Raw genomic sequence first — 21,082 nt, forward strand, 5'->3', positions numbered from 1 at the left:
GCTGGGGTTCCATGTGAACAGCTATATTATGATTCTGTTTTGCTTTCCCTCATTCTTTAGTAGGTTTCCTCCAATGACCATTGATGGAATGACCAGTTTGGCCGGAATTAATATCCCCGGACATGCAGGAACTGGGTGGTGCATTTTTGTGTACAACTTGGCCCCTGATGCTGATGAGAGTATCCTCTGGCAAATGTTTGGACCCTTCGGAGCAGTAACCAATGTGAAGGTCATCCGTGACTTTAACACCAACAAGTGCAAAGGTTTTGGATTTGTGACTATGACAAACTACGATGAGGCAGCTATGGCAATAGCCAGCCTGAATGGATACCGCCTTGGTGACAGAGTATTGCAGGTCTCCTTCAAAACAAACAAAACGCACAAAGCCTAACAAGTTATTCTCAGTGCATTAATACATGAAAACTCTACAACAAAGGCAATTTACAAGAAGCTCTATGCATTAGTAAATGCCTTTGTTGTATGCCAGTGTGGAAATGGGGATAAAATGACTACTTAGCATCCTAAGAATATGTGAGATTTTTTTATTGCTAATATTTGAATTAGAACTTCTTAACTATCTTTTGTGTTTGAGTATTGACAAGAGTTACAGGGTTTTTACCTGTCACAATGCGTATTCTATTGCCTTCTTTGAAGAAGGTGGACCTTTTAAAATGTTTCAGCTAAGGGAAGAAGTTTTTTTCTTTATACATGGCTGCCTTTAACCTATGAGTAAATACCAAGGCTTTGTGTAATACTATAATTTTTCTTTCGTCATTTTTTGATTTGCTTTGTCTTTAATTTACATTGTAATGCATTATTGTTTTGTTTCGTTGTTCAAGAAAAGTATTTGAAGTTTACATTTTATTTATAAAGTTATAAGCAGTATTTATTTTATCATCTTCATTTGGGTTGGGGAATGGGAACACATTATAGAAGCTTATTGTAAGAATACTGGAGAACTTTTCGTAAAGCAGTACCTTGCCAAAGAGATAAGAGCCTCTTTGATGTGGGTTTACAAAAGCATCTATTTTTATAAAAAAAAATAAAAAATTTGGAGAAACTTTTTACTGGTCCTGGAACAAATATTTTGACTTGAATACTTTGAGAAATCTCTTCGTATGACACCTAGTGAGCTTTTAAAACTTACCAGGAAATTTGCAATTGTTGGGAAAAAATTTAGAAAGATTTATGATGTAGAACTACTTTTGAGACCTTTGTATTAAGAAGTAAAGTCAATGGGATGCACTGTTGGTTTCATTTTTTGTAATCATCAGTGGAGTCATTGATCATCCTGGTTATTAAGTGATAGGTGGCTCACTTTAATTTGTGATTTTGAAACAAATGAAAATTTAAAAAAAGAATATAAGAGCAAGCAGAAAACTTACAATACTGAGAGATGGGGGAAAAAAAAAATCTGTTCTTCCTAAAGAATTCCCTTCAGATAGAGCTCATGGTGTTTAGTGATGTACTTGCTATTGTTTGAAGAATTGTTTTGTCTTAAGAAAAGACATCGAGCATGGTTTGCGCAGTAGCAAATCAGCAGAAGTGACCTGAGTTGGATATGTTAGGAGGTATTTTGAAAGTTACGTTCAAGGCTAACACCTGAGCTTTGTGTAATGTAAATAAGACCTTAAGTTATGAACCTTTCAGCTAATTTTGATTATAGTTTTTTTTTTTAAGTTACATGCCAAGTGATGTTCAATTTTGAATGTTTTTGTATAAGTTTTTTCTTTGTAAATGGCATTAACATTGTTACTTGAGGTCTGCTTCCTTTTTTTTTTTTTTCCTTTTTATTTTTGTCCTGAGGACTTGAATTTACAGTGCATCAGATCTGTTGCTATTTTTGTCTGTAGATAGTCTAGCTTCAGCTGTTTATGGTGATGCAACATTTTTGTTTATAAATATGTTTGTGGTAAAAAAAAAACAAGTATAAACATATGTTTTGAGCAAATTTCCTTACATTTTTCATATGAAAACCATAAATACCTGTATGCTATTGAAGTTTAACTTTGTATGATGCTTAAGTCACTATTTGGGGAAATAGAAAAGGTCTTTACCATGTATTGAAGAAATTTAAGGAAAACAAATACAGAATATTTTCTGATTAGCATCTAGCTTATAATTAAATTTTTAAAAAAAAAGCTGAGGGTTTGATGCCTTCACCAGGATGCACTGACAACTATGTAGTTACGTCCTGCTTTTTGTATAAACTGAGATGCTCATACGCTTCCCCTTAGAAAAAGCAATGTTCTATGCATAACATAGTTGTACACTATATTTGCAGTTGGTTTTGGTTCTTATTCTTTTAAATTGTAGTTATAAAATTTTCAGTATAGTACAGTACATATACTGTGAAGCGCGTGCTAAAGTGAATAAGCAAGTTTTCATGCTGACCCACTCAATGCTATTCAAAAATCAATTGGCTTCCTGAGTACTTCTTCATTCTTAGATGCATTTAGATTGTTAAAGCTAATCCTCTGCATTAAAAGTTGTATATAGTAGAGAAATCACAAACTTTCCAATGTGGGAGAAATAGTAGCTACATGCTTCTTTCCTATACTACTGTAGCAACTAACGGCATTGATGAGAAGGCATGTAAATTGGGCTTCACTTTACAGTGTTTATCAGAGCACTTAGTAAAATATAAGGCTGGTATTTATTTGAAGTTGTATAGTATGACTTAATTCACATTTGTTGGAATAGAGAATATATTCTGTTGGGCATTTAAGAGGTTGTACATGTTTTCTTTTGTGTTTGGATTCTTTGTACTTTTTCATGTTCAGTACATCAATAAACAAAGTTGAAGGGAAAACAGTGTCCTGAGCTGGTCTTTTACCATATTTTCCACTGCTTTAATGAGTAAGTAATCTGAGTGAAAGGTTTCTGCAAAGCTCTTGAGCTGCTTGTAATTTAGGTTAGGATCTGAGTTACCAATAAGGAAGTAAGACAGTGGAGCTGTGTACCAGTTCTGATATATTAGAATTAGTGTAGAATCTTTTCACTTCAGTTTTACATTAACCACTCAATACTTAGCCTGATATAATAAATGAGAGTCATTAAACACATTCAGTAAAAATAAATTTGCTGTGTGTCTAGCAGGCTGCTGTCCAGTGTAACTACGTGAATGCCTAAGTGTGTTTTCCAAGAGATAAAGTAGAAAGATTAAGAAGTATCAGGGACTCCAAGGAGGAGATACACCAGTTGCACTGTGCTCTGGCCTTCCAGAGACAGGGGCAGAGATGAGAAAGAAACCCAGATCAAGAGCATCATGTAACCTCCCCCTGCCAGGCTGAAGGCGGTAGGTCAGAAGGAAGGGGTGAATGGACGCAAGTCCTTGCTCGGCACAACAGGCAGAAGCTCTCCTTGTTCACCTCACTCTCCCAGGTGCCTATGTACAATAAGTATGAGGCTCTGGATGTGGTAGGAGAATCAATGGATGATTAGGACGAAAGTCCTTCTCCAACAGAGGAGAAGTCTGCCTCCCTGTGGCGTGGGTTATGGACGTCACCAGGAAACTTCCTAGCCTGGTTCACACTACTGCTGCCCATGTTGCTGGTCCTCCACGTGCATAGTGATGAAGCCACAACATGTAGTCCAAAGGCTGGTGTAAAGAGATTTCAAGGTCCTGGGATGGTTGGTGAAGTATTCAGGGGCACAGGTTATTTTTCCCTCTGCTTTTGTAGGTGCAGGTAGTGACACTGAAAAAAGCAGATGGACATGGTCTTAATACCTGACTCTGGGGCTAGTGCCACACTGCCAGAATTTTGGTAGCTTTCATATGATGGGTTGACCTACATGGTACTGGGAGTGGTGAATTCAGATGGGATTTGCCTCTCTAAAAGGGGAAAGGGGGTCTTTGGTCAAGGATCTAATGGGGCTTATTGATAGGGCATTAGACTATATATGATGGTGGAGGGGGATATCATCAGGTCTAATGGTGATAAGGTGTGAATGACATGCTTTCCCAGTCAGCAAGAGGTGCCCAGAGCCTGGAGCGGTAAGCAGGTCAGCAGGAGAGCACCTGAATTACAACATCAAGGAATTCCAGTTACTCCAGCCAGAAAGCTTCATCAGGGGTCCAGCTCAATGCCTCTCTGCTAACGCACACGCAACAGGGAGAATAAACAGGAGGAATTAGAGATATGTGCAGGCCTGCAGGGCTACAATCATTGGCATCATGGAAACATGGGTTGACTCCTGTGGCTCAAGTGGAAGGGTATGGGCTCTTTAGGAAAGTCAGGCAAAGGAGAGGTGAAGAGGCAGGATTGCCCCCTGTGTCAATGACCAGCTGGAGTTCATGGAGCTTCACCTGGGGATGGATGAGGAGCTGACTGAGATGGGTCAGGATTCGAGTCTGGCAAGGACAGGGGACTTTATAGTGGGGGGTGTGCTATAGTCTGCTACAGACTGTCTGACCAGGAAGACCAAGCAGCTGAGGCCCTTTACAGAAAGACAGGAGTGACTGCCTTCACAAACCCTGGTTTTCATGGGGTACTTCAACCACACAAGTGTGTGTTGAAAGGACAATGCAGAGAGTAATAAACTTCCTGCATTAGGAGCTTCCTGGAATTCTTTGATGATAACTTCCCTCTACAAGTTGGCTAGATGAGCCAAGGAGGAAAGGTGCTGTGGTGGATCTTGTTCACCCAACAAGGAGGGGCTGGTGGGGAGTGTGAAGCTCAGGGAAAGCCTGGGATACAGTTGTCCATGAAATAGAGGAGCTTGAGATCCATATTGCAGCAAGGGGGTTGCACAGCAAGCTCACTACTCAGGAGAGCAGACTTTGGCCTCTTCTTGGTAGAGTACCAGGGGACAGAGCCCTTGGGGGAAGGAGGCCTCAGGAGAGCTGGATGATGTTCAAGGTTTGCCTCCTTACAAGGGAAATTAGGCAAGAATGCAGGGGGCCTGCACATATGAACAAGATGCTCCTGGACAAACTTAAAACACAGGTAGCTTACAGAGGGTGAAAGCAAGGAAAGGTAGCCTGGGATGAACACAGAGTTGTGTTTAAGTCAGCTGCCGTCACTGTTCCATCATTGTTAGCTCAGCCAAATGCAGTTTCCCCAGCTCTAGAAATTTGCCCTGCCCACCTCGATCCCCTGCTCTGCCTCAGGTGGTGCCCACCCCAGGGCTGTTTCTCTTGGCAAGTGATGGTTACCATCTTCAGGTTCTAACCCGAACCTTTCTGTGATTTTATGAAGTACGGGAAGAGAGGAGGATTTACTCTTTATCCTGATGTCCATTTGCTGTTTAATTATTGCATTAATTTCTAGGTTCCATTAATTGGATATAGTTTTCTGGGGTTTTTGTTTCCCTTCCCAGTACTTGAAGTAAGTCTTTAAAAGCTAGTCAACTCAACTGTCTTCTGCCCTTTTGAGGTACATACACATCTGTAGTGGGTTCAGTTTGAAACCAGGCAGAAACACCAATTAAGTGTAGTGGTTTGGTTCAAAATATCCATTACTTTCTTATTTTCCTTCTGTGAGATATGAATTAGGAGAAAAGCAAAGCAGGCACAAAACTTAAAAGAATATAAAGAGGTTTATTAACAGACCTGAAAGAAAGGAAAAAAAGTCAGACTAAACCTTCAGAACACTTCTCTTCCCCCCACCTTTCTCCCTCATCCCACTGACAACATAAAAAAAAAAAAAAACAACCCTTGAGATTTCCAGTCAGTTTACCACCTCTATAATACTCTTTTTTTTCAGTTCACTTAGGGAGAGGAGTCTCTCTTGCTCATGCTATAGAGACATCTCCACAAGAAACAATTCTCTCATGGCTTCAATGTCACAGCCAGACAGCCGCCCAGGATGGTTCTCTGCTGGCATGTGAAAGTCCCTTCCCTCGACTTAGAGCTTTCCCCACAACTGCTTTCGAGGGTCCAACCTTGAGCTACTGGGGTACCATTTTAAGGTTGAGCTGTTCAGAAACAAAGGTTCTCTTCAGCTATCTCTGGGAGCATCTTCATCTCTTTCTCCTTCCCTGGGATCCTCACTTTCATCTCTCTCTGTTCATGCTTCTCATCAAATTACAGCTACTTCAACATTTGCTTATTCCAGCACAGGTGCTTTTGCTCACAATTGCAATTTGAACACTCCAGCCCCCATGCTTTCATGAAATTACAGTGGGTACTCTGATGTATCATAGTCCATCACCATAGCTTTACAACAGAATTTCAGCTCCTAGGCTTGAAGCATCTCCTCTTTCTCCTCTCTTGGGGTTTCAGCTCTTCCTTCTTCACTGACTTTGGTGTCTTTATGGTGTTTTCTTCACGTGCCCTCACCTTCCTTTTCTTTTGACTTGAGAGAGGATTGATGTCTACAGGCTTCATCTGTTCTGGAGGAAATTTACAGCACTAAAAGGGTTCATCTCACCCAGGCCCCACAGCTGGAATTCGCCTCTCGCTGTTGGCCACGTGATCTTTGCTGGGCAGTGGCCTCAGATGAATTTCAGCCGCACTGGAGGCGGGGGGAGCCGGGCCGCGCTGCCTGCCCGGAGCAGGGCTGCAGGAGCTGGCCAGCACTGAGGGGCTGCAGGTGGAGCAGGGCCGCCCGGCTCCAGGATGGCTGTCTCCTGGCCGGCCTGGGCTGAGCAGGGCCCGGCTGGGCCGCGTGGGCCCCCCAGTTACCTGTCCAAAAGCCAGAAGCAAGAGAGAGCTTTCCCGGGGTTTGTTTGTTCTTAAATGTGGATCACAGAGGTGTGTCAAGCTTCTTAAGTGCCTTAAAAAGTTACCAATATTCAAACTGGCCAGTTGATAGGTTCTGTCAGGTCATAGAGGAAGCTGTAAGCACCTCTTTGCAAGAGAATCACTTCCATGGCTGATGGAGCCTCCTTTAACTATGCTAAACCATGACAACATCTTAATTCATTTGCTTCACTCAGTTGAATGAGAGTGAACTGCCACCAGTGAGAATACAATTCCAAAAGTGGCTCGTGCAGTATAGCTTTTAAGTGTTTTCTTTCACCTCTTTTTCGTCTCTCCTGTCAGATTTTTGATACAAAACCACGTCACATGTGTTGTTGAGCATCACTCTACAGTGTGGTGGAGTTGAGATTATCTGGATGGTAGGGTCTGTGAACAACACACACAGATAATAGCACCTCAAGATGTCAGTCATAGCCAGTGTTGATAAACTGACTACTTACAGAAATATTGTGTGCCGATGGGTTTTTATATCGTTATGTGCTTTGGTGGCTGGAGTAATGAGAGGATGCAAGGCACTGTACTTGGCAGCAAATGAGGAGCTATATGTGGAGTTCATATTCCATTAGGGACATGTGCGTTCAGCTTTCACAGAAGGATAGCTTTTAGTTCTCAATTTAGACCAATTTGAGTACAGTAAAACTAGCCATAGTTGAACTATTTTGCTATATGAAAATGAGGACAAAATATGTTTGTGTAAATGTCTTCAGTTTGAAATCAAAACTTTTTTAGCTGCAGAGAAGGCAGCAGTCAAGGAGCAACACTAAAAATTAGCAGTTATAAATACAGTTGCGCAGAGGAAATGTCAGTGCTGAAAAATACGAATTTGATTATACATAGCTGACCATTTTATACAAAGAAAGTACTTCCCTTACTACAGTAACATTTTATGGTAAAACTAAAGGAGAAATTGTGAAGCTGCCTCATGCAATTTGGTGGAGGACTAGTTCCCTTTGTATGTAAATAGTAAGAGTTCCAGGAACATCTCTAAATACCTGTGAGGGAACTGGAGTTTTAGCTGGGGCACTTGTGCAAGGGCTTCATTACTGCAAAAAATGCTTGAGGTTTGTGTGGCCACTTCTGCAAAAGATACATGCAACAAGATCAGTCATGACAGGTGACCTTCCCACCTGCATCTAGGAAAGCCTTCCTTTGGCAAGAGTGTTTTCCCAGCATGAAAGAAAAAGATGCATTTTTAAAGTGGCTGCAGTCCACTGGGGTTGTATGTAGTGAGCATTCTTTGTTTCTCTAACATCCAGAGGTCGTCAAGTGCTAAGAAATCTGGGATACTCTTATCAGTACTGCTGAGAAGGCCTGAGTGATGTTAAAAACCCTTTGTATTGTCACTGCAAACACCCTACATGAAGGTGACTAAATGTATAGGAGTGGTGACTTCAGTTAAACCTTAAAAAGCAGCAACTAGTTAGGACTTACTGTCAAAAGAATTCTAGATGTATTTTATGACTAGAGAGAGTATCTCTGGTTTTTTATCTCTGTCAGTTTAAGAAATGAACGCAATTTGAGAGATGCTCCATCATGGATAAAATGTTAGCCTGGGATTGTGCTATTTCAACCACATCCACATAGTTGATCCAGCTGTGCTTGCACACATGCTTTGACATTGGGCTTTCTTTGCCCTGTTGTGGCATTCAGACCTCAGCATTTCAGTGTGTACATCTCATAATCAAATGCAGCTTTTTCACACCGACAATTTTGTGATTAAACTTAAGTGTAGAGGCATGTTCTGCAAAACTACTGCCATGATGGCTGATGGTTTAAGCCAGCAGATGTGCTAGCACATCAGTGATCATCTGGGCCAAACAATTTAGAGCTGGGGGAGAGATTGGGTCTTTTGGTAGGATGAGGTAGCACACTGATAATCTTGGAAAGGCTGCTGTTGGGGTGAAGAGCAGTTCTAATCTGAAAAGCTGGAATTGTTGTCCATGTTTTCAATAACTATGGCAGAAATTGAGGAAGCAATGTAAGCTTTCAGGTATTTTCAGAACAATATGGGCTTATTCTATTTATAATCTACTTCAGTAGATTAAGAGGTTTTCTAACTTCATGCAATGAAGTCTGATGGATTACTGTCTTGTCTTGTAATTATTCTCTCCTTTTCAATCAGCTTTCTTCTCTGAGACATAAATGGGAACAAGGAAAACATTATCTTTTTCAATATTTATAAGGTCATTCTAAAAACCAAATATAACTGCAGAGAGTTAGTAAAACTTGATTTCTTATTTTATGTACTAGATCATCTGATTCCTGTACTTAACTGAGTTTAGATCAATATGACATTTTTAGTGACCTTGTAATACTGTAAGTGAAGTCATTACAAGTGCTGGCGGAGTATTGATTACAAACACTGCATACTTTACAAAAACATAAGAGCTGAACTTTCTTTTGAAGCAAATCTTACTGAATTAGTCAGTTATATGCAGTAGGGCACTTCATTAGTACAGCACTGGTATTTCTGTTGCTTTGAGTGCAAGGATGTTCTTCGTTTCAAGTGTTTACTTGAATGTTAACAGCTTCTACAGCTGTTAAAAGCTTCTTCTATTAAAAGCCCTGATAAAACAGAGCTATTTTCCAGCGTTTATGAAAGACAATATTCTCTAATAAAAATTAAATATCCTTGAAAGATGATCCACCACTTCTTGATATCTACCCGTCTCAAAAGTTTGGTATTAATTTTTAGAACTGCAAGGTGCTCTGTAGCAACCTGTAATATCAAGAGGAAGGTGAAGATAGGTCAAACTGAAAAACTTATTTCCTACTACTGTCAGTGTTTTGTGCCATCATTCAAAATACAAGCTGAAGAGTGACAAATTTATTTTTTCTGTCCTTGATTAGTATTGGCATTATATCTGAGGGATCCAAAACAGTTCAGTTGTAACGTTCACTTCAAGCTGTTTACCACTTCCCTGTTCAGCAGTTCATGTTTTCTGAGGAGTTAAGACTCCAGAGACTTTCTGGTTGAATTCCTCTTTTCTTGAAGTGTTGTGTTGCATATTCATTGTGAATAGATACAGTATCCAGTTTTATTACCACTAACTCAGATGTTATAAATCTGAATTTTGAATGTAAATGCAATACTTGCAGTAAACTATGTCTGTTTGTGATGGGTGGTTTTGTTGTTTTTTTTTTTATAATAGGAAAAATATTTCATAAAGTGAATTTAGGCTTCCTCAGATTCGTGTTTGTTGTGCTTGCACTAGACAGTCACACATGACTGTCCCCCATCCCACTGCTCCAGTCTGTTGTTAACCAGTCCTGGTGTATTGTACATCTAAGCCATGCAAATAGATTTTTGCATGTAACAATGGAAAAGGGACATACGCATCTATGTGTTTTACAGACTTCAGGGGAGACCAGAAAGGTAAAATTAGTGTTCAGTTAGTTCCATTAGATTGCCTGTCCAGGAGTTAATGTAAACTGATCCACAGCTGATTAGCAACTTACTTTCAAGTGTGCTCGTTCCAGAATGACACTGGTTACTTTCCATATTGAAAACAGGGTCTTCTACATTCTAAATAGCTTAGTAAGATTTGCCACAAACCTGAAATTGATACCTTGGGATCTTATGTGGCCTCAGAACAACACGGGAAAGAGATGAGGGAATCCCAAAAGGGTCAAGGCAGGAGCAAAAGAAAAAGATGTCAAAGTTGTTGAAAATTCAGGTATTGTCTGAAGCTTATGAAAACTTCTCTTTTTGAAAACTACCCTCTTTGGTCTTTGGGCTTGTTATGACTTACTAAAGGAAAACAGGTATTTAATTTCCTGCTACCAAGATAGCTTTTCCAGAAAAGCAGAAACAAAGCTAAAAAAGATATGGAACCATGACACAAAGGCAGCAGAAGCTTGAAAAAGATCTTTCAAATTGTGATACCAAATTTCAGCAGATCTGTTAGCTGATAATGTGCATCTTTGAAACTTGCACAAAGCATGGAAAGCAGAAAAAGAATTTAAAAATTTAGAAATGAAATTCAAATAAAATCAAGTTTTAATAAAATAAATTAGAAGTGAAGTCTGGTTGGCTGAATTGCCACAGTGAATACAGTGAAGTTTGTAAATTTCTGGAGAACTTTTTGGTAAGTCTTTGAGAATATTTTGAGAGCCTCTGCTCTAAGCTTCTATTCTAAATAAAATTCTGTAGCGTTACCTAGAAAAGGAAATGAATACTTACAAGAAATCCATGATCAAATTTCTTCCCCCATGATGGGATTTGAAGTAATTATTAAAAGTATAAAAATAACTTACTTTATACTCAGTTCCACACAGATATTTTACCTTAACAGTGGCTCTAGATGAGGACTTCTATAGTACAATGAAGGAAGTTGTCCATACCAGGGACTTGAAGAGAAACTCACTTTTCTTGGAAAGTGAAAAAAACCTTTGAAATTTTCTGAAGGTGCTGCTGCAAAGCCTTTCTTTCACCTCTTGTCTCAAAACTACCAGATACTTTCTTCCATTGATGAAGATCAATTTCATGAATATGCCAGCTGGGAATGTTTGTGTTTTACTTCAGTGTGCTAAAGCTGCGATCATCTTATAGCATGGTCTAGTTCTTAATCTTGTGCTTTTATAAACTTTGAACTGTAAACAAGCCTTATGAGGTCTAATTCAGGGCATATCTGGTGTATGATTTCAGGGAGTCTTGTCACGGCATTATGTGACTGTGTTTGTGGCTACTTGACATCATTTTCTCTGTAGATGGTTCCTAAACATGAAGGGTCCTTCAGTAGCATGGCAGCATTGTGACAGATGTCCTCAAATTTTGATTTTTGGCTTTTTTCAAAAAACCTGCTTACAAACCAACCCTATTATCTGATGAGTCTACCTTCTGTCAAGTATTCCTTCAGCAGAAGAGACTTTGAAGAGCTAAAGGGTAAACTTGCAAAATTGAAATTATTTGTCAGAATCTAGAATTCCAGAAAGAAGTGTCAGGCTCTGGGAGAGACACGTTCCTAACATAATAGGGCTTCACTTGGTCACTAAGACAGGTGGGAAAGAGCTGATACTTTGGGTTCAGAAAGTTGCTTTGAACTTCTCTAGTGTTTCTCCAAGAATTCATATACAATGCAGTGGAAGTCACCAAAGTGACAGTAAAAAATGAGGTTAGGTGAGCAGCTGTGTACTTGAATATGGGAGCCTATTTAACCAGAAGAGATGCACTTCAGCTTCCTAGACAGCTCAGCCTGGCTGTGGAGGAGGAGAAACAGAGTCTGTTGGAGGCATTTAATGTGAATCTTCTTCCATCAGACAAGCTGATACGCTCTTCTTGACCTAAATGGACCTCCTTACACACCAGAGATTTGAGAATGTAGCTACATTTTTATTCATGTTGGTACTGGTCTTGGATATTCACAAACCTTACAGATTCCAAACTGTTCTTTCTAAATCTAGACAGCTGATCACCAGTTGGGCTCTATCAACCCTCTTAAGAATCATTGTTTCCTAGGAAATCAAGCAAAGTGAATTTGGAGGAGAATTTTTTTTTGTTTCATCTCTCAACTCCCTATGTATTGTCACTCTCAGCTCTGGTCTGATATTTTGTGCATAATGCTTTATGCAAAGAGCATTGCCTCATGCTGAGGTATATTAATATCCATATATCAGTTTGGCCCGTGTAATGTTTTCAGACTCTGAAAGAAGAGGGGAGCAGAAGGATATGAAAGTGTCGTTTCACTTTAAACACTGGTGTGTTTTTTCCCTCCTTTTGGCTACTAGCAGGAACTTGCAAGATAAGCATATTTCACCAGGGCTTACGTGTGGATTGTAATGCAGCATTCAGCTCAAATATGTCTGTTTTGTTAATTTCTTTCTGTCCTAAAATTACAGTAGTGCCCCCTTGTATCTATTACTGATGCAATCAGAAGACCATAATTTCAAGTTACGAAGAAATCATGTGCTCCAGTACTACTGCGGCTTCTGTAGATAGGCAGAATAAAAATAGAACTCACCAAAAAATAGGGAAGAATTAATAGGGGTAAGATTTAGGAATGAGAGTTACCTTGATGTGGAACAGCTTTTTCTATTGCTAAAAGGTTTATGGATGCGGTTGACAAGATTCATCTGTTCAAGGTGCCAGTAGGGAGAAGACCCAAAGAAAGAAGATCCAACCACCTCATTGACTGAGGAGGGTGGAAGGACACTTAAGCAATTGAAAGCTCATCTGGATTCCCTGCCAGAGAGGCCTTTACAGGTAAGAAGAGATTGCACTTTTCACAACTTTGGTGTAATCTCTTTCATTCTGTGCATTTAAGCAAAATCATGTCACTACTGCAGTGTTAAAAGGAGGATTTGGAAGGAGTTTAGCACCAAAAACCCAAGTGGTCATAGAGTCATAGGATCATTAAGATTGGAAAAGACCTCCAAGATCATCAAGTCCAACCTTTGACCGAGCAATGCCATGTCAAACTAGACTGTGGCACTAAGTGCCATGCCCAGCTGTTTCTTGAACAATTCCAGAGATGTGACTTCACCATCTCCCTGGGAAAACCATTCCAGTGCTTGACAACCTTTTCAGTGTGGAAGTTCTTGCTGATATCCAACCTGAATATTGCCTGATGCATCTTGAGGCTGTTTCTTCTTCTCCTGTCACTGGTTGCCTGGGAGAAGAGACTGACCCCCACCTGGCTACAACCCTGAGCCTCCTTTTCTCCACGCTGAAAAAATCCAGTTCCTTCAGCCACTTCACATAAAACTTGTTCTCCAGACCCTTCCCCAGCTCCTTCGCCCTGCTCTGGACATGCTCCAGCACCTCAATGTCCTTCCTGTACTGAGGGGTCCAGAACTGGATGCAGGACTTGAGCTGTCAAGTCCAGCGTGTCAGTCACCTGGTCCTGCTGGCTACACTGTTGCTGGTACAGGCCAGGATACTATTGGCCTTCTTGGCCTCCTGGGCACATGCTGGCTCGTGTTCAGCTGCTGTTCACCAGCACTCCCATGTCCTTTTCTGCTGGGAAGATTTCCAGCACACTCTTCCCCAGCCCATAGCACTGCATAGGGTTATTGTGGATGAAGCGCAGGACCCAGCACTTCACCTTATTGAACCTCAAACTGTTGGCCATTATTGTCAGCCCAGATCTCTCTGCAGTGCCTTCCTACCATGCAACAGATCAACATTCCTGCCCAAGTTACTGTAATCCTCAAACTGGCTGCAGGTACACTCAATTCCTCTGTCCAGATCATTGATAAAGATGTTAAACAGGACTGGCCCAACACTGATCCCTGGGGAACACCTCTAGTGACTGGCCACCAGCTAGATGCAGCACCATTCACCTCCACTCTCTCTGGGCCCAGCCATCCAGCCAGTTCTTTACCCAGTGAAGAGTGCACCTGTCCAAGCCATGGAGAATGCCATGGGAAACTGTATCAAAGGTTTTACTGAAGTCCAGGTAGACAACATCCGCAGCCTTTCCCTCATCCACCAAGCAAGTCACCTGGTCTCACCATAGGAGATCAGGTTGGTCAAACAGGACCTGCCTTTCCTAAATCCATGCTGGCTAGGCCTGATCCCTTGGTTGTTCTGCTTGTGCCACATGATGACTCTCAAGACAATTTTTTCCATAATCTTTCCAGTCACCAAGGTCAGGCTGACAGGCCCTGTATCCTCCTTTCAGCCCTTCGGGCATCACACTGTGATGTCCTGAAAATGGTTAGCCAAAACTGAGCCAAAACGTCTTCCTCCAGATCCCTCAGTACCCTCAGTATGGTAAATGCCATCCAGTCTCACAGAAGTGTGTGTCTAAGTTAGGTCACTAACTACTTCCTCCTGGATTGCAGGGGGTCTAGTCTGCTCTCCATCCCTGTCTGCCAACTCTAGTTCTGGTTGCCCTGAGGATAACTGTTCTTATTGTTAAAGTCTGAGGCAAAAAAGGCATTAAGTACCTCATTATTCTCATATTATCCTTTGTGACAATGTTCCACCATGTGTCCAATAATGGATGGAGATTTTTAGTCCTTCTTTAGTTGTTAACATATTTATAAAAACACTTTTTATTATCTTTCACAGCAGTGGCCAGATTGAGTTCTGCCTGAGCTTCTGCCTTTCTAATTTTCTCTCTACATGAGTTAACAATATCTTTGTACTCTTCCTGAGCTGCCTGTCCCTTCTTCCAAAGTTCATAAACTCTCTTTTTCACCTTGAGTTCCAGTGAAAGCTCCTTGTTCAGCCAGACTGTTCTTGTTCAGTGCCGGCTTGTCTTTTGGCACACAGGGATGGCCCACATCTGCACATTCAAGATTTCCTTCTTAGAGCATGTCCATTCTTCCTGGACCCCTCTGTTTTTAAGGACTGTTTCCCAAGGAAGTGTCTGAACCATTGTCCTGAACAAGTCAAAGTCCACCTCTGGAAGTCCAGGGTAGAGGTTTTGTTGGCCCCCATTCCTTACTTCACCAAGAATTGAAAACTCTATCATTTTATGGTCAGTGTGCCCAAGACATCCTCTGGCTGCCACATCTCCCACCAGCCCTTCTCTTTTCATAAACAGCAGCTCTAGTGAGTCACTGTTCCTTGTAGGCTCACCTCCAGCTGTGTCAGGAGGTTATGTTCCACACACTCCAGGAATCTGCTAGACTGCCTCCTCTCCACTGTGTTGAGTTTCCAGCAGATGTCCTTACCCTCAGGCACCCAACCTGTGGGGGGTGTCCTGAGCTCTGTACAGCTGAAACCCTCCCTAATGTGCAGAGTCACCCCACCACCCCTCCTTTTCATAATATCTTATCCAGACCCTAGGAGGGCAGCAGCCTTCCCTGTGGGATGGGTCCAGTCAGCATACAGTGCCCTCAGTTCCCTTGGGAACTACAATTATGCTTACTCTCTGAATACCTGTAGTTGGGATTTGCTCAGTGACTGACTTGCTCTGGGCAACCCCCCAGACAGACCTTCATCTCCACTATCATTTGCCTGACCCTGGAGTTGTGGAGCCTCATGTCTATTCCATAAGGGCACCTGGGAAGGCCAGGGAGGCAGAGAAGGCAGTCTTCTGCCACCCCAAGGAGGGATCTATTTCAATTCCCCCCATCTTTTAGGCCCCCTCCTTTTGCTGGATGGCAAGAGGGTTGGGGCTGCTTTGACTCTTGCCTAGCCTCCTTCTGCTGCATTTCCCTCAGGGATTAAAGGGTGTGGATCCACCGGTCTCTTTCACACAATCCCTGATAGTCCTCAGCCTCTCCACTTCCTCTTCAATCTCTGATATTGATACTCTTGCAAGGTAGTCTTACAGAGGCAGAGATCCCTCCTGAGGCAGGGAAGTCCATCATGTTTTATGTGTGAACAGCACTCACATTCCCATGAAAGCATGGTGTTTTCATGCCACTCTTCCCCCATAGTGTATTTCTGGCATATGTGCTCTTGTAAAAAACTGAGTGAATTTTTAACAGGAATAGGTTCCAAGCATTCAAATTCAGCTATAGCAGATCCCTAAAAGCACACATCAGGAAATCATAAACTGTTGTACAGTGCTAAAGATACAGGAGTAGCTACATGGGAAGGGTGAAACCGGGCACTTGGTCTTCTCATGTGAGAGCTAGGATTTCTGCTGGGTATCTCCTGTGTCAGGACTGGCAGGCTTAAGGAACCATTCACCTCTTGTCCCCATCTTTCCTCAGAGACAAAGTGAAGGCAAGACAAAATCCAGGTCCAGAGGTAGCGTGGGACCATAGGTATCTCTGGCTGATAATGTAGAGTTTGCTTGATCTCTTCAGCAAAAGGACTCACTGTATATCCAGGGTCAAGCTAGTGTTGGAGGATATTGGAAGCCCTGGTATAGCTTATCTCTAGCTACAGGGCTGCTGCACTTGTGATAGCTGGGACATACCTTGGAAGTAAGGCAGGCCTAGCCTTAAGTGTTTATGGACAACTATGTCTGTCAGACATCTGTTAAAGGTTTTTTTGGGAAACAGATGTTTAAACAGATGGCAAATGTTAATACGACTTACTGGGATAGTCTTTATGTTTGGTTGGTTTTTTAGAGGCCTTTGTCCTGTGAAATTTCAGAAATCCACTGTAAAAAATAGTAAAATTGTGTGATACTCATGATTTCAAAAGAGAAAAATGGCACCGAGGTAGAATTTGTATTATTTTTCTGGAACTGAAATAATTCTAATAATAGTCATTTTTTACTGTTTCTTAACCTTTCTTTCTGTAGTTATTTATATATTCTCTGCTTCAAACTCAGTTTGTAAATATATTAAAATTTTTGAAAGCTGCTGTTTAATTTTTTTTCCTAAAAGTAGGACACTTAAATGCTTAAAAGGTGCTAGAAATTGTATCTGAAACATTAAGGTTAAATTTACGATTAATGAAGCTACTAACCTCTGTGGTTGTCTAATCTCTTGATGTTTAACATTTTTCTCAGAGGTTAATGGAACACAGAAAACATTGTGAAACCAAGAAGCTGATTTCTGGAAAAATAATGTGTATAAAAAGATCACAAATGTTGAACTAGTCTTTAAAGGCCTGTATCTATGAAAATGCTTTCTCTCCCAAGCCTCTGGATCAAGGGGAGATACATTTGTTTAGCATTAGGTATTTGGTAATACTAATAATTCATTTCCCTTCCATAGGAATGGTTATCAATTGTTCGGTTTGATGGTGGTAAGAAGATTTCCTATTTCCTGTCGTAGTCAAGGGGAAAAAAAATTTTTGACCCTGTCTACTTCAGGAAAATAAACTGTTTAAAAACAAAGCACCATTTATTTTAATCTTTATTATGTAAATTCCACTACTTATAGTTTCTTTATTGCACTGTGGAGAGGAAAGCCAGGCTTCACACTGATTTCCACTGTAGCATGAGAAGGTGAATCTATATACAGTTTTCTTGGGATTGCAAGATCAAAGGCAAAATGAGTCTTCCCCTTCTGTAATGTAAAAACAGTATTTTGTGCATACCAAGAGGTGTTATAAGATGAGCTGGGTAATCAGCTGACACAATCAGTTAAGAGTCTGATGCTAAATTCTGTAGTCTGGGAATACTGAAGCAAATATTCTGTGTTAAACCAACAGGAAGGAGAAGAAAAGAGACAGAGGTTAAGAAAATGAAATCTTTTTCAGGTATATGCAATTCCATAACAATTTGTTCTTTTAGAGATTCACTAAATAATGGGCCTATTGCAAGAAGCAGGCAAATTTTTAAAAGCAGCTAGAGGCCTACACATTACTAGAAATCATTCATGAAAATAAATGTTTTTTGGGAAACTTTGTTCTCAGAAAGCCATGTGTCTCCTTTTCCTGACCAAGACCAAGGAGACCTCTTGGCTTCAAAGTGTGGCACTGATCAACCATGAGAGTTCAGCCAATGCCGAATCACTGAACCCAGTGCCATCCCATGGATGTGGTCACACACACAAGCAAAGGCTCCAGTTTATGACGCCCTCATATATGTGCAGAACAGGAATGAGGTCCTGAAATGTTGACCCTTGTAATCACTCCTCTCCAGCAGAAGAACAGATTTCCCCTGTCCTTCATGTGCATTAATCATGTGAGGATATTATTATAACCATTCTTTATAGTATGCTTGCCATACCATGACTGTGGCTAGGTCCATCACGTTATCATCGATCATCTCAAAGCACTGTGCTGTGAGGCACTGGAACAGGTTGTCCAGAGAGGCTGTGGGTTCCCATCCCTGGGGGTGTTCAAGGCAAGGCTGGATGGGCCTCTGAGTAACCTGGTCTAGTGGAAGGGTCCCTGCCCATGGCAGGGCATCAGAACTAGATGATCTTTAAAGGTGCTTCCAACCCAAACCATTCTATGATTAAGTGATGAGTATTTGGTTCAATTTGAGCTCAAGCAGTAGTATAGTAAGTACACAACAGCCTTCCCTCTAAATTGGAGAGAAATAGATTTGATGAGTGGACTGCTTGATGGATAAGGAAGTGGTTGGGTGATTGCATCCAGAGGATAGTTGTCAATGTCTCAGAGTCCTGATGGATATCATAGTTATATGCTACTCTTCACAGCTTGCGCTGTTGAAACAGGGAGCATCTTTGATAGTGCCTTCAGATTGCTGTATCTGTTTGAGGTGCCGCTAATTTGAAATGCCTAATCAATGACTGCTAAAGAGCAGGTGAGTGCTGAAGAATCACTAGAGCAGCTACATTCATCTGGGATGAAGCACACCACGATGTTATGGAAAATATTCTCAGAAGCTCACTGAAGAGCAATTCCTAAGAAGTTATGATCACACTTCAATAGGGAACAAGATAATATAAACTTCAACCATCCTTATGGAATGCTGTAAAATATTTCCATGAAGAACATACAAGAGTAAATATTCTTAGATAAGCTAAAGTCTCTGAAACAGGAAAAATAAAAAGCTCTTTTCTATAATGAACTTTGACTGAAAAAGTAAGTGCAGAAGATTTCCTTAAATCATTTCTAGACCATGCTACCCTTTTACTGATCTGTAAAAGCAGGTAGAGGAACAGCAACTTGGAGAAGGAATTTTACCTTTGAGAAAACTTGAACCAAGATTCAGAGCATACGGCAGCTGCCTAAAAATGCATTAATGTTTCGCTGGCAGAGAGCCTTCTTCCTGTAGTGATTGTTTATCCTTTTTGTTGCTGGTAGTAATTGGCTAGAGCACAGTCACTTGCAGCTGTTAGACACACTGAGTTCCAGCAGAGATCATCAAGGCTTTGTATGCATTAAGGTTCTGTTTGGAAACCACGATGTCTCCAGAGTAGTTTACTTCAGAGAATACTTTTCTGTCGTGTTTCTGTTGTCTGGTATTATGTTGCGACCTTCCCAAAAGCGTCTCCAAGGAAGCCTCTCGGTGCGGCCGGCACATTGCACACACACACCAGATAGCCAGCTAAAACAGTCCGACGATGAATGAGCAGGAAGAGTTTTCACATAGGGTTTTACAGGAAAGCTTTAATGCATCCGCACTCGCGCAAGGTTTCAGAGAAGTCCCGGGGGCAGAGCAGTGGGGGGTCCAGGGTAAGAGAACTAATCAAGAAACTGGGGGGAGGTATCAGGTAACAAGGGTTGTGGTGGCCAACCAAGCCAGCCAGGGGAGCAGAACTGGGGTACACTAACATAACAGAACAAAGAATTCTGGGGAAAGATTTTCAGTCACCATAAGCTGGAGAGGGACCTAGGACTTATCCCACCATAGGACTCCTTTCATTCCTGGTCCAGCAGGCCCACCAGCCTCCATACTTTTGGAAATTGGTTGTTCTACTAAGAGAAATGAGATAAACTTACGCTTTTAATTTTTAGTTGAGCAGCAGATGGGGTCTTACTGTGCAATCTACTATGTGTGTGTGAAAAAAAAACCCCAAAACCAAATTGACCTGTGTGAATTTCCTAGGTTTTATCATCTGAGCATCTGGAGAATGCATATTTTTGACCAAAAAAATCCCCAAAAAACAACTAAATGCCCACACTGCCAGGTGAACAGCTTTTTCACAACATCTCCTTTTTCCCTTGTGTGCACAGAAAGGTATTTGAGTACAAAACTGTATTCTGGAGTGATAGATGTCGCTATTTCTCACCTGAAATGAAACAAACATAAGCATCAGTTGATAGGTTTTTTCCTCTCTGCAGAGTTGGAGAAAAGAGCTGATAGAAATCCATAGCTGAATTCTAGTGTCCTGACCTCTGGTTTTAGTCTGTATTCAGAAAACACACAAACTTTCTTACTGTTCATGGAGCTATGCTTTGCAGGTAACTGCAACAAGATACCATGTAGGAAGCTGAGTTTCCCTTGGAGGTTATTCATTCAAGTGACACGCAAGTTCTACCTTGAAGTTCAGTAGGTTACTTCATATTGAATTCTCTCTAAGGAAATACCACGTGTGAATCTATGATGACTTCTTTAGCTATTCAGGTTTAGTTTAGCTGCAAAAGTGGCAGAACACCAAAGTCAAGAAGTCTTCATGCTTTTCACGTATTTGAAAAGAACTGGTGGCATTGCACCTGTGATTTTTTTTATTACTTTTGGTTTTACACCTGTCTGGGAAAGGAAACTCAGGCCTTTAGGCTGGCACTAGTGGGGTTCTGCAGGGCTCCATTATAAGCACAGTTCTCTTCAACTTCTTCATAAACGGCCTGAACAGAGGTGATACTAAGTAGGTTTACTGCTTACACTAGATTGGGAGGAGCTGTCAACTCCCCGGAAGACAGGGAGACCATGAGGCCCTGCAGAGAAATCTCCACTAATAAGAGGGCTGAGCAACCACCAAGCCTATGAAATTTAAAAAGGGCAAGTGTCAGATTCTGTACCTGGGATGGGGTAGCCCAGGATGTACAGACAGACTGGAGAATGAGAGGCTGGAGAGACTCCCTCACTGCAGAGAGGGACCTGTGGGTCCTGGTCAATGACAAGGTGAATATGAGTGAGCAGTGCCCTGGCAGCCAGGAGAGCC

At 41.3% G+C, this 21,082-nt stretch overlaps 1 protein-coding gene across 10 annotated transcripts in view; it reads left to right on the top strand.

Annotated features, from left to right (window-relative positions):
- The window catches only part of ELAVL2 (ELAV like RNA binding protein 2), a 93,397-nt gene extending 90,585 nt beyond the window's left edge, over nt 1-2,812 (top strand). For 8 of the 10 annotated variants that reach the window (XM_039567214.1, XM_039567212.1, XM_039567215.1 and 5 more), the window contains one exon: nt 61-2,812. In XM_039567214.1, the coding sequence (XP_039423148.1) occupies nt 61-391 (331 nt within the window). In that variant the 3' untranslated portion in view covers nt 392-2,812. The remainder of the gene's footprint in view (nt 1-60) is intronic. The other 2 variants (XM_010401346.4, XM_010401348.3) reach the window with 1 other exon arrangement.
- Nucleotides 2,813-21,082: the final 18,270 nt, after the last annotated feature.

Source organism: Corvus cornix, chromosome Z (assembly GCF_000738735.6).
Source record: "Corvus cornix cornix isolate S_Up_H32 chromosome Z, ASM73873v5, whole genome shotgun sequence".
Lineage (NCBI taxonomy): Eukaryota > Metazoa > Chordata > Aves > Passeriformes > Corvidae > Corvus > Corvus cornix.